The following is a 14,709-nucleotide window of genomic DNA, read 5'->3' on the forward strand; positions in this document are numbered from 1 at the left end:
GTGCAAATGATCAAAGAAACATTATTTCCTGCTTTTCACTTTGTGTTCAATATTCATGAGTGAATCCTTTCTTTTTTCAACAATGCTGTCTGTCCTTTATCTTTGGATGGCCAAAGTGTAAACATTTAAATGATGATCAGTTAAAAAAAATCTAGGTTTTCTCCGTAGTTGAGGTTTTATCGCTACAGTACAGTAAAGGATCTACATCACACGTCACGCTCCACTCTGGATCTCACAGAGCTGCAGAAACAAGGGCCCAATTTCCCACTGACTTCTAGAGGACATACGTTAAAAAATAATGACAGACTTCAAAGCCAAGATGTGGCTTCTGAATATATTCTTAAAGAAATTTATTTTACACCTCAAAACAAAAAAGGAGAGGGATTAGGGATGTGGTACATTGGGAATGTATTGACAACTGTAGTTTACATTTTTTGGTGTAAGCTCAGAGAAAAATGTTAATACAGTCATAATAATTGCACTTCATAAATCTAGACTGATGCCAGTATTTCCCCACAACAAAGCTCCGTCACTCTCTCTCCAGTTACTAAATTCAATTTACCATTGAAATTTGACGGACAAAAGAAATGCTAATTTAAGACCAGAGGACTGCTGCACTGATCCAATTTTTCTCTTTCACTTGAGTCCCACAAGGCAATAACACATTGCAGTAATTTAAGTGCAGTACATTCAAGGGAATCTCACAGTCATAATAAATATTTCACTGCTCTGAATCATCAAGTTAAGATTGGCCTGGGCTAAATGTGTCCCAACCAGGGGCTGAAACGGACAAGGGCAAGCAGTGAGCCTCGTCTCATTTCATCTGATGCCAGAGGACAGGGCATGATTGTTTTCATTTTGTTTTTGTTTGCAGGATCAGGGGTGAACGGCACCCCCAAAACAGGACTTCCATGTGTTCCCACCTCTTTCTGTCCTGATGATAACACTGGACAGAAGCAGGGGATGTAGCACTGTAACTACAGGAGTCTCGTGAGAACTTGTGAGCTCTACTCACGCTCCAGAGAATATCTAAAGCCTCCGACAGCAGGGAGCCAAGTCTCCTGTACATTACTCAGATATGATGTTCATGGGACTGGTGAATCAGTTTTTCAGTCTTGGTGGTAGAAATCCTGTAATGACAAAATTTGGAAAAAAAAAAAAAAGAAAAGAAAAGAAAAGAAAAAAAAAAAGTCTGAGGATTTTGAAGAACACAAACTAAAATGCACACACGCGCATGCACTCAGCCACATACACGCATAAACATACAGGTTATGTAGATAACCTCCCAATCACATTCTTCATTGTAACATTTCTTTTTATCTTGTATTTTTTTTTTTTGCGACATTTTCTTTTTAAATAAGTATTTCAAGATTTATTGTAGATTCCAGTGTTGGTTAGGAAAAAGAGCTCTCCGACCGGGTTCTTACAGAACCAAAGCAGCGACTATGCCTCGCACCAGGACATAAGAGACTGCACATCAGCTTAAGGAGGAATCATTAAACCATAAAAACAAAAGTGGAAAAAAAATAAAATAAAAAAAGCATTTGAGACACTTTTCCCCATAGCAGCCGATGCATATAATATACCTACAAATATATAAAACAACAAAAAATAGGTTCAAGTTTTTCAAGTTTCTTAAATATATCATATTCAAACTACCCAATTCCAAACTTCAAAGTTAACAAGATTCAAGCAGTGCAATTTATGTATCAATTATAACAGCAATAATAACTAATATTGTACTATCCTTTTAATTCAACCTTATGATCCTTGTACATACCCACTCGAGTACTGCCTATAATTTTAGTCTCCACATGTATCTGTATGTGTGTTTATGTGAGTGTTTATGTGTGTGCTGTTACAGAGTTTTGGATTTTGAGAGCAGCCCTAAATGTCGGCCCGTTTAAGACCGTTTCAGTGACAACCTACACAGTAGCTTCATCCTTAGTATTTGGAAGGGGGATACGAGTGGCATATGCACTTCATGTCAACCTATGATTCTCGTCAAAACTGTTCAGGCAAGTAAAACAAAAACCAAAAAACAACAACAACAACAAAAAAAAAGAAGAAAAAATAAATCAATCCAAAATTCCTATTGGCAAACCACACAATGGAACATCTGGAGAATCTTGAAATCCCTTTTCACTCCCACTGGCAATCACTACCACCTTTCATATTTGGGATTCCCACAGCCTGCCTTGAAACCACCAAACCCAGGGTCGCACAGCACATCAACTGCTCTTCTCTAAGCTCCCACACTAGTTAAAGCAGTGCCACTCTCAACAATCTGTACCCAGAAAAGCATCTCTGTTCTTTAACTTTGATTTTCTTCACAAATTCGCAACTCTTGATTCTCTTCCTCCTCCTCTTCTTCCCCCTCTATCTGTAAACAGGGAGGCGGATGTGTGCATGCTGGTGGTCTAACAGACGTGGCACAGACACAGTCTCGTAGCCTTTGCCAAGCATCTGCTCCTTGATGCAGGGTGGGTGGATGTCGTTGATCAGGTACTCCAGAGACTGCAAGCTGCTGCTCAGTACAGACGTGTTGCACAAGCTCTTGCTGGGCAGGCTGCAGCACAAACCTCCCCCGCTGTCTATAGCGGGGTGATGATGATGATGATGGTGGTGGTAGAGGTGATGGTGATGGGGGTAGCCCATCTCTCTGTGCCCCGTGGCTGGCCCTCCTGTGGAGGTGCCCATAAGCTCCTGGGGGTTGTAGCAGTCACTGTCAGGTGTCACCAGCACACTGTTCCACGGTGGGGCAAAGTACTGACCCACTGAGAAATTTCCATGCATACCCACACAGTTCAAAGGGGAAGAACTGACTTTGTCCAACCCGCCTCCGCCACTGGCACTCGCCGTCAGATGGTAAGGTCTGGAGGAAGAGGAGGACACTTGGGCCGCCATAATCCCGCCCCCTGGAACACAAGTTTCGGGGGACTTGCTGATGGCGCCCCCTCCTCCGCTACCACCACTATACATGCGGAGCACGGCCTGTTGATGCTGCTGCTGCTGTTGTTGCTGTTGTTGCTGCTTCTGCCAAAGGATATAGTCCATACCATCCGCGTACACACCGGTCTTCATCGCCTCTGCATTTTGAGCCGGCAGCCCGGGCCCTGTGTACACCATGTTAGCCTGGGGACCCATTCCTACCACGTAGCCTCCACCTGAGGAGCTAGAAGAGAGCCCCATGACAGTTGTGCCCTGCTTGGAGGGGCTGGAATTCGACGGTGCTGTCGCCGCTCCTTGGCACACCTGCTGCAGAGCCTGGGCCTGGCAATGCTGGTTGATCTGGTAGATGATGCTCTGGATGGAGGGGAGGTTGGACTGTGCGGGCAGGGCCAGGCCTCGGCCCCCTGTTACAGGAATCACTGAGCCTGCTACAGTGACATTTGGGGGAACCGACAGTCCAGGGCCTTCTGGAGGCTTTGAGGGCCCAGTGTGGTATACCATTTGGCCATGGCCACTGGCTAAAGTGCTACTACTAGGGGGTGGGTATGGGGCAACAGCTACGTGGGCTGGAGAGAGCTTAGTCCGTCTGCCTTCCGAGTTCTTGAGAACACCTTTTGAAGGGACAAAGGTGGATGTTGATGATGATGACGATGAGGAGGAGGCCTTGACAATAGCAAGCAGACCATGGTAGCCCCCTGTGTGGAGATGTGGGTAGGGACTGTAGCGTTGCCCTGTGGTGTCATACCCATTCACAGTCCGGTTAAGGTGCTTGTGCTGGGGAACCCTGATGTTGGTGGGGAAGATCTTGATGGACAGAGGACTGTTGGCCGTCTTCTGAGCGTAGGCATCAAGCTCTGCTGCGGTGGGGTAACGTGGGGTATGTGTGGGCACCACCAGCTCACCTGCAAGACAAAACAGAGAGAAGAGTGTGAGTCAAATGAATAATTGAGATAAAAAAAAAACAAAAAACAGATGGCTGTCTGTGTAGAAGAACAGAACAGCAGACCAGGAGTTTAATTACCACAAATATCGAAGGAGCCGACAGCAATGGCAGCCACAAAGTCAGATCAATCAATCAATTGCAATAACCACTACTCTGCTACAACAGTAAAACCTGGCAGCATTACAGTGACTACATCTAAAGCAGACTGAAAAACGTCAGTATTCTACAAGAGCAGGTGAATAAAACCAGGTGCAAACAGCAGAAACACAGCAGAAGAACCCAATCAGACTTTGCAAATCGTAAATCAGGGCTGACATTCATTTATGTTCCATCACTCCCCTCCTCCATTTGAGCTTTCTTTCCATCTCATTTTCACACCCTCCTGTGGAAGTTCATCCCTAGACAAATGGATCTTTTTAAAAACTCATTCTGTCAAAGCCTGGTACCTTAGGCGCTGTTAAATCAGTCCATTGTGAAATTAATTCGGACTCTCTTTAGCATTGAATTGGGTTAGCCTTGGATACCAGGCAAGGAGGGACGAAGGGGAGGGGATAAAAGCTTGTTTAATTGCAGTGGCACATTTGAGATTTATAAGTGGTATCACTTACTGGGTCTTACCCTTGGCCACAGAATTTCCACATTTATTCAATCGAGGAGTACGTGGAGAGGCCCTCAGAAAAAAACCAATTAAACATCTATGGGGAATTACTAGCCTGGTTAAGGTTAACTATGTCAGACCAGAGTCAAGTCAAGAATGCTGGAGTGCTACTATTTGCAAACTTAGTCAAGGATAAAATGAAAAAATTGGTTTGCAGATGAACACATGCCGAAAAGTATTGAAAAAGACAGAAACTCATTATCATTGAGATCAAACAACTCAAACATCAGACATGCCAATGGTTTTTCCTTGAACACAGAGTAGCAAAAAAAAGGTTCTTGTGTTGTGTTGTTATATAGATTGTTATTACATGTCTTCAGTTTACAATTATAGAATAATATATGGCACAACAGACAAAAGGCAGGCACAAGACTTTGCTATAAATATACATGTAAATGATCTGTACTGTTTGCCATATGAAACCAATCCAATCCCAAAATTCAATTCAGCAGTGAACGTGGCGAGCGAGACTAGCAATGGCCCTCGCTCAATGAGCCAAGGCTTGGCCATTGTGAATTGAGGTGGCAAACAGGAAAATGGCAATTTCTAAAAACCGCACCATGTGTCATTGTTTGGGGGCTGGGCATGGAGGTGAGGGGCCGCGGTGAGATTGGATTTAAACGACATTATTCAGGCAATTTCATGGCTACTTAGCTCAGTGTAACAAAAAGGGTGGGGGGTTGGGAAAAGAACTCAATTTACAAGCAATATATCAGCTGCCACAAATGACTTGCAACCCCTTCAAAAATGACATTTTTATGCAAAAGCTAACAAAACGCACAAAAATTAACTGCCATAACTGTGCCGTCAGCAAATGTCCTGGCGACCTAAGGAGTCTGCAGGGTGCAGGCTGTGACTGGGACTCACTCCATTTCCTTTGCAATTGCAAAATCATTTTAAAGAGACTCCACAGCCAAGTAGTCACAATTCTCATTTCTTTGCTCCCATTACAGATAGCATGGGGAGTTCATTTCAACAACCCTATGGGTCTCCAACTGTGAAAATGATTAAATCTACAAGATCCATATCATAAAAGAAATAAATTGGGAATTTAACAGCAGAGGGGAGAGACTGTGAATATCCCGAGTCAAATTTTGTGCACAACCCATTCCAGTCAGTTTGGCTCATCCTGCAGAAAACATGCTCTCTAAATCAGAAACACCACACTTGAAATTAGAATTTAAATTTGTAAAACCAGCCTGGCTTTAATGACTTCGTTTTAATCAGAGTGAGGGAACCTGGTGCCATCCTAATGGGCTAGGCTGAGTGTGCCAGGTCAGCCTATCAAAGATCTAACCAACCTTACTGAGGCAAAGCTCTGCTTCCCTGGTGACAGCAGTGCCATTTGCTTTGATGTTCTGACTTGCAGTGGAAAACTGACAGAAGACTTATTTCATTTGCTCAGAAGAGAAAAACATGCTCATTTCAAAGCACATTGCTGATCCACATGCAAATGGAATGGCAGCATTTTTTTCTGATCTTCTTTACATGAGGGCAAAAAAACCCTGTCTTTGATCATCACATGGTCTAAATGAGGAAAGATACTTGGCTTTCAGGCATATCAAGGGCCTGTGCCCTGCCGCCCCTACAAGCCCCCAGCTGCAATATGCCCATCATTCCACCTAATTACTGCCACATGAGGAAAAAAAACTATAAAAACAGCCAGGAAATTCATTAAAGGGTGGCTAATTCTATTCCTTCTCACTGACTGAGTCCATATTTTCCATGCCTGAGCCTGCATTTCTTCTGAGAGACGAGAAAGCCCTCTCCCTCCGTCTTTTCCCAGCTTGGCCCTTGTTTGTCAATAGGCAGAGCCTTTGGCACACCAACCTGGCATCAAAGGGTTTCACACTTCACAGGCCACAGGGATTAGAGGCCTTTCAGGCCTACAAAACCCATCTCAGCTCCACAAAGGCTTCCGGTTATTAGAACCCACAGGCATAAAGGAAGAAGAGGAGGAGGAGGCAAATGAGCATCTGGATGCTTCTGATTCCAGCTTCCTCTTTAAAAAGTTCCATGGTATAAATTTTATAGCAAAGTTGATTACAGTAAGTATGGCCACAAACTGAGGTGTAATTTCACTCTCATACACACACTGTTATACACACTGTGTGTTTGATGCGCAGGGTCTCCACATCTCTCTCCTCCAGAGCAGTAAGTCTATAAGTGAGGACGTGGAGGTTAAAGGAGAGAGTCTCTTTTTAGGCTGGCGCTCTGTGACTTATTGGTTTAGGCTGCAGTAGATCATAGCTATGAGCAGCAGCATACAGATGGTGCTGGCTGATAAACACCCTCTGAGGCAGCCAACACTGCCTCCTTTGTGTGAGCCCTCACCTCCTCATAAGGTAGGGGGTTTCCTGCACCTGTGCACACTCCCCGGCGTGGTCGTGCATGCAAACACAATGCACGATAATGTTGGGGGGGGGGGGGGGGGCGCAAAAACATACACTCACACACGCATACACACACAAACCTGCATGTGCAGTTGTGTGTCTCATTTGCCATCAGTGGAGCATGTTGTTATCCTCTGCTCAGCGCTCTCTCATGAAATGTAGGGCAGGGACAACAACAGGTGCCTGTGCGGGCGACAGCCTGCAATGCCTCCTGGGCTAAATGCTTCACACTCGCTTCATTTCGACATGCGACAGCCTTGTAAGGATTAATTATTTCCCCTGGGGATGGAAGAATATGCTTTTTCCCTTCCTGAGAGCAGGAGGCTATGTGCACTCACAAGCACATGAAACAGCTTATAGTAAATGAACAGGGAAACCTGGGCTAGTGCTGCTTTTACAATAAGTAAGGAAAAAAAAAACTTTCACATGAAAGGAATGTAAACAAACCAAGCATATGATTGAACTGCACTGGAGATGAGATAAAAGCTCAGGCAAACACATGCATTAGTTCTGAGAGATCACGCGCCAGGGAGCGGAGATGGCAGGGAGGCAATTAATGGGCTGACCTTCGTCCTTAATCACCCAGTGCCTGGCACACAATGCCCATGTGTCAGAGCAGCACATCTCTAAATGCCACCCCTCATTAGTACGATGCACGCAGTGAGAGAGGCTATCTGTGCAGTGTTACACTCTCCAGCGGTCAGACAGAGATAGCAAGGCTTGGATAGGATAACATGGCAGACTGAGCTGCAGTAGGCCATGATATGATCTAGAAATCCCATTTCACTTGGAGGATGGGCACTCTCCTTTCTCTCCATTTTTGATTGGCATGAAACTCCCCAAGCGCAACGTCCTTGGTGTACCCCCGTGCTGTCACTGTGATTGCATGTGTGCTTCAGTGTATGCATGCGTGTGTGTGTATCTGAGTGCGTTTAGTGAAGGGGGTACCCAATTCTGAACACTCAATTAACACTCCTTTAATTAGCCAGCAGTACATTTTGAATTCTGATGAACTAATTTTCTTGGTGCGAGGGTGGAGGAGGAGGTGGTGGTGGTGGTGGTGGTGGTGGTGGTGGAGGTGGGCATGGGGGGGGGGGCTGGTAAAGATGAGGTCCACTGGGTACAAAACAGCAATAAAGAGGGAACTGGTTAGATTAGACTGTAAAAAATCCATTAAATTCTGTGCACTTCTTCCAAGTGAGAGGTCAAATTGTGTTGATCACAAGAAGCAAAGGCAGTCAGAGAGAGTATGAGAGCAGGGAGTTAGGTGAGGTGGAAAGGGGTGGGGGGGTGGGGGGTAGCAGAGGAGTGGAGAAAAAAGGGAGAGGAGATAGGGAGTCAGAGGCTGTGCGAGAGTGCAGCACCAAATCCAGAGGACCACGAGAATGCTTTGCATTTTAATTAGAGGTTTAAATGAATAAGCAGAGGAAAAAATCTGAGAGAACTGCCTGAAATGCCCTTGCTCCCATTTATTAGTGTTCCAAGTGTTCTAAAATTATGAGCAGGTTGGAGAAGTTTCTTCTTATTAGTGGAGAAAACGCTCCAACACATCAAAAAGCCCTTGGCGTTTTCTCACTCACTCCTGCGAGCCTGTATCCCTACTTACCACACGCTTTGATCCCCTCTGACCATGTACACTGGTGAGCAGTGGGGGGAAAGAAAAGCGCTTGTTTAAATGAAAGGAGAGGATCGTTTGGTTGAACTGCAATTAAGTTTTCACAGAACAACGAGTGCATAGTACACATTAACTTCGGCCCAAACAAACAGAGCCGTCTGTGATGAGGTTAGGGCAAACAACGGGAGCAGAGATGAACCAGAAAGATGAAAGAAAACACGGGGTTCAGTGGGAGCCTTTTCCCCTGAGAGGGACTGCTCCTGTTTAATGTGTGTGAGCCCAGAGAGGACATTAGCTGCTACACTGATCGTGTATCTTTTCAACCTACATGCAGCTATGTGTGCTGGGTCTTTTTTCCGCCCCCAAAATGTTATTCTTTTGCATGCAACAGAGGATTTAAATGGGGGATTTTTAAATTATGTGCTATGCATTTTACACCGCTGGACCACCAGGATGCCCCTCTCCACATTCCACTACTAACAGACACTTTGCCCTAATTGTAAGTTATTCAAATTAATAATTCATGGCTAGAACAGTCCGTCACGTCAGAATCCCTCAACTTGCAAAGAAAAAAAAAAAAAGGATGACCTGTCAAATGCGCTGCAGCCTAGAAAGGGCAGATTCAACAGCATTGTGCCATGGAGGGACCCTTGACCCGCGGCTATTGTTTAGCTCTTAGCAGATAGGATCAGGGTCTATGACATCCTCTCTCCACCTCCATGAGCCTGCCGTAAAAGGACGGGCTGGCGGGGGGAAGCCAGAGGCAGCTTCGCATCCTGAACAATACCTGCCTTGTGCTAATGGAGGTGTCATCTGGCACAGGGCTGATTAGTCAGCGATTACAGCCAGGCCTCAATTGCCGTGACAACTGCTGCAAACACAATGGGCCCTGATAGAGCCAGCTGTTTGGTCCTCTGCAATTAACCCTGCATCCCACTCGTCTCCGGCAGTGCGCTGCCTCTAATTGACTATCGGGCACACAAAGCGGGGGCTGTCGGCCAGACCCCCTGGACATAGCCCCCCGCCCCTCTGCAGAGGTAGAGATGATAATAATAGAGGCGTCCTGTGGACTCGGCCGCCAGTCAATCAAAGCCTCAGTGCCCCACAGGAGCTTCCTGAGGAGAGAGGGAGCAGAGGAAGCACATGTATGAGCCAGTGATCAACAGGGTAGAGCAGCCTTGCAGGGGGGCAGACATGTTGAATATGCCCTCAGCCAGAGGACTAATCAATTCGAGTGCACGTTAGGGGAAAGGGAACCCTGCTGCTTGCTTGATATCAGAAAAGCCATTTTTAGGAACACTCATCTCCCTCTGTTCATCTCAAGGTTGATTTTCTGTGCAACAACACAGAGAGAGAAAAAAATCAAGGCAATTATTTGTCAGGCCTTTGCTATCTATAATTGCAAAGATAAAAATCAAACTGCAATGATTTCTCAGAGGATAGAGCTGTCTGAATTCACGACTGCTTGTGTCATCACAATCATCAAACAAACGCAAACTGTACACCAGGAAGAAGAAAAGAAAGCGCGGCCTTCTTCACCAAACTCCTCTCTGTCTTCTCCAAATTCTTCTCGTTTATTTTTGAAGGGGCCGATTGTAATTTTTCGTGCAATTCTTGAAGTCAAAAATTTGTATTTTTGCAAAGTAAACAAACCGTATATGTCACAGTCAACACCGTGCTACGTCTAATTCGAATGTCACACACTAAATCACAAGAAAATATGTGAATCGAATGAATACATAAAATCACAGGGGGTGCCATACTGCAATCACATATTGGACTTTTAACCTGCCAACATGTTTCACAAATAGCAAAGAGGATAATGAGAATGTTAAAGCAATCTGCACACTGATCCTTCACAGGCACGCAGACATGGCACAATGTCAAAAATGGATTTAATCATTAAAAGAGATTTAAAAAACTTGGACTAAACTCCCAAATCTAATCTTTCATTTCATTAAACCCAATCTCATCTAAGATTTAATCTATCTATTTCCTGCACAAGCAGATGGAAGAAATACCAAATTGAGAGCCTAATTTGGGCTTCCTCCTCACACAGACTGCAGCATGAGGTCATTTAGTTAGCCTGCAGAGAGGCAGTACACGTGTGCGGTTAATACAGTACACTGAGGCTGAGATAAGGTCTGCAGGTACAGATAGCACCAGGAGGGAGCAGAAAAAAAACAAGATCCACTGACACTTTCTGCGCAACATGTTTGTCTATTGATACTATAATTATTTCCCTGTTTCACATTGGTGTAGAACTTGATGGTGGTCAATGTGTCAGATCAAAACAGCTAATTAGGTTTCTATTATGAAGGTTTCCTCCCAAGAAACTGAAATATTATACCGCCAGGACACAGTCATGTTTACATTTTCTCGTTACAATTTATCTCTAAAGCCAGATGTTACTGAATCAGCCATGAAAATTAATTAGCTGGTTTGATGTGGCAACCTCATGCTCCTTCCAGACAGACCTGGCTTTTATGGGCTGTAGGGGAAATTACTGAGAATTGATTGATCCTGAAGGACTCCTCTGTACACATGGCCTGGCAGACAGACACACACACACACACACACTCGCACACACACACACGCACAGCTCCTGCTAACAACAGTTGATCCGAACGTTTTACCCTCCGGATGAACCTGACATCCTTTCTCTTTAGTAGCTCCAGCATTGATGCCTATTAGTCGTCAAAACCATAAAGTCTATGCAAGATCTGCACAACTTTTTTTTTTTTCCAAAAGCAGGTGAAACTGGATGAAACCAAAGGGACAAATCTCCATGACCTCTGAACCCTCTGATCTATGAATTTCTCTCCACATCTCTTGATCTTTTTGCTGCTTCCTCGTCCTCTTTACCTCCTCTCTATATTTTTCTTTATCTCTTCTTTTGCTTCATCTGTCTCGTCATCCCCCCCCCCCCCCCCCCCCCCCCACCCCATCTCTTCATCCTCCCCCCTGTCTGTCTCTTCATTCTCCCCCTCTCTGTCTCTTCCGTCTCCCTCTCTGAGTAAGTGAGTTTCATCTGGGGTGCTTGCCGGGCGAAATCACCTCAGGGCGAACACTTTATTATCTGTAGTCAAAGCGTCACCACAAATACCATTCTACACACACAAGTGTCACTTTCCATTTGTCTGCACTCTGGCTGCATTAGCAGAGCCTAGCCGGCCCAGAGCCTCGTCTCAAACGCGCCGGCAGAAGAAAACTAACAGCGTGGGAAAGCGCTCGTCCTGCATTCCTGCCCCATTAACACCACTGGCACCACCAAAGCAGACCTGCTGCCTCTCTCTGGAATTAAAAACACTGTTATCAGCACGAACCTTTGTGAAGATTTAAAAGGACAAAACGATATTTAGGCAGATTTATTAGGCCTTTTATGTTGTGTTTTAAAGCAAGAAATCCCAGGATCGCTGCACGTCTTAATTACTGATGGTCTGTCCAGCAAAAACAACACCGCCGTGTGCAGTTGATGTCCTCTTTGAGCCACAGAGGAATGCAGGCCAGCAGCAGCCATGTCAGGCCTTTTGTGGGACACCCGTGCACCAAACAAAACACAGAAACTGGGGCAACATGTTTAACTCACACTACACGCTGCACTCCATAAACAAAACGACCAAACAAAAAGAACCGGCTCCATGTTTGTTCCCATGACAGCCAAAAAAGAAGATGAAGAAGGGGAAAAAGAAGGCATTTCAATAGAGAAATATCATCCCTCAGTATTTCACAGTGTGAACACAGCCACGACCTCATTTCAGGCACCAGTTTCGCCAGGCTCTTTCCATTTGCAATAATTTATGGGCCTGGATGGGCAACATAATAGATTATAAATGGAAAAAATAACTATATTCATCACAAAACGGCTCTCTGTTTAATAATCAAGTCTGGCCAAAGGGCTTAGTGGAGTGCACAGCTCTGTATAGATGGGGGGACCTAGCCCCCGGTTTGCGGGCTGCCTGTGATGAGCCAGCCCTCGGGCCTGCCTGGGCCACCCTCATTGTGCATACAGCATGGTCTAGAAAGCAGAGCTTTATCAGCAAATACCCCGAGTCAGCACAAGCAGCGGGGTGGTTATGCGTTGCGACTGGCACACCAGCCGATATTGTCATGTGCGATTAGGCCTGTGCTCATGAGCCTGTGAACTCATTCCTATGGCATCAAAGTCAACCCCACCCCCTACTCTCCTCCAGTTATATCCCTGCCTCTCTGCTGCCCTCTCCTCTTTCTCTAGGTTTTTCCATTTTACATTCAGCCCTGCCACTTCACAACACACCCTCAGTGAACCTTGTGGAAAGCTGTGCTCCAGCGCAAACAGATACGGAGTCAAAACACAACAACAGGTTAGACGGCTTTGATTCCCAAAACAAATCTCCGCAGCGTAATTAACGCGGTCCAGAAGGGTCATCTGCAAGTTAGAGGCAGCCAGTGCACCAAAAAGCAGCTGGTGCCAGTTGTTTTGTCTCGGTACACCTCTCCAGATGACATGGCTGATAGAGACGAACAAAGGGAGGCTCACAGAAGAAAAAAAAGCCAAACTGCGAGGCCAGATATGGGGAAACATCAGGAAGAAGGAACAGAGATAAAACCATTCAGCAACGAGGCAGAGAGCAGCACAGGACACACAGCCAAGAAAGAAATACGACGTGTGAAAATCCTGACCTGAAAGATTTATGTTGTGCCCTCCCTGTCCTGTCTTTAAGAGAATATGCCACGCTGTGACACTATTTTCTCAAAGGGCTTCATGTACAGCCAAGAGCGAGCAGCATTCACAGTCATGCACAAACTCAAATGGACACAGCGACAACACAAACACACACACAGGTTTGGAGTAAAGGAACCCAGAGGTAGAGATTGTAAGCGCACACAGAGATAAGAAAAGGAACCAGTGCAGAGAGCAGAGGAGGAGGAAGAAAGGGAGAGAGTGGGAGAGATGAGGGGAGGCTGGAGGCGCCTGGGCAGGCCTGTCAGACTGGAGGAAGTGCTGGTGCGCAGGCCTGCAGGTAAATGGAAGAAGAAAGGCGCCTGCAGGCTGCCTGAGGCAAGCCTGGGCCCTTCTGTTCTATCATTTAGGAGACAAGTCCTCCACTGATTCCCAATTAATATTTAACACTGCACAGACAACAAGGCACTCGGCTGCAGTACACATGCCAGCGAGAGGAGAGGAGAGGAGAGGAGAGGAGAGGAGAGGAGAGGAGAGGAGAGGAGAGAGGGGAGGAGAGGAGAGGAGAGGAGGAGAGGAGAGGAGAGGAGAGAGGGGAGGAGGGGAGAGGAGAGGAGGGGAGAGGAGAGGAGAGAGGAGAGGAGAGGAGAGGAGAGGAGAGAGGAGAGGAGGGGAGAGGAGAGGGGAGAGGAGAGGAGAGGAGGGGAGAGGAGAGGAGAGAGGCGAGGGGGAAAGAGATACATAAATGGGAAGTTTTCAGTCAGATTAAAAAACATTATGAAAGATTTAATGTCAATGGAGTTGTGGAGGCAGGGATTTAACAGACGCCATGTGTTATATTTTAAGTATTGCTTAAAGCTGAAATCTTAATGTTTCTTAATTAATATACTTTCATTTCATGCATCTGTGAAACAAAATGAACGACAAATGTGGGGTCAGACCTTCCTGGTTGGCAGGGCTTTCATCAGCTCATTAAGTAACACTTTTGCCCTCACGTTACCTGGTTGGTCAAAAACAAAGATAAAACATAAAATTGACCTCACAGATCAAACACTTCGGGATGCAGGCCTGGCTTTCCTCCAGCGTTAGAAGGTTAGCCAAAGTCTGTTCAAAGGACTCGAGGTCCAGAGTTAGATCTGGCAACCAGAGGTCAGCAAAAAAACAAAAACACACACGCTAACCCTGAACGAATAACCAAGCAAACACGACGATGAGACCGACGCATGTGAAGATGGCCTTCATGAGAACGAGCCTGACGAGCAAACCGCAGAAACTGTAGTAAAATGTCCCACAGGAGCGATGATTTCAGCATTGTGCTGTGGTCAGTTTGCACTCCCATGCTTTCTCCGCCAAACCCTCTGCACTATTAGAGCACACTGAAAAACCACAGCCAGGGATGGAATTAAAATCTGGTGCAAGCTGATGACTCGTCCGGACCAAAACACCAAACTCTGCCGCTGGCGACTCGATTGGATCGCACGACAT

The 14,709-nt window shown here is 45.7% G+C and overlaps 1 protein-coding gene across 1 annotated transcript in view; it reads right to left on the reverse strand.

Moving 5' to 3' along the window:
• Positions 1-335: 335 nt before the first annotated feature.
• fam222aa (family with sequence similarity 222 member Aa) overlaps positions 336-14,709 on the reverse strand; it is a 45,786-nt gene continuing 31,412 nt past the window's right edge. The window contains exon 3 of the mRNA XM_076729939.1: positions 336-3,854. Coding sequence (XP_076586054.1) covers positions 2,380-3,854 — 1,475 coding nt within the window. The 3' untranslated portion in view covers positions 336-2,379. The remainder of the gene's footprint in view (positions 3,855-14,709) is intronic.

The sequence above is a fragment of the Chaetodon auriga genome, chromosome 5 (assembly GCF_051107435.1).
Source record: "Chaetodon auriga isolate fChaAug3 chromosome 5, fChaAug3.hap1, whole genome shotgun sequence".
Classification (NCBI taxonomy): Eukaryota; Metazoa; Chordata; class Actinopteri; order Chaetodontiformes; family Chaetodontidae; genus Chaetodon; species Chaetodon auriga.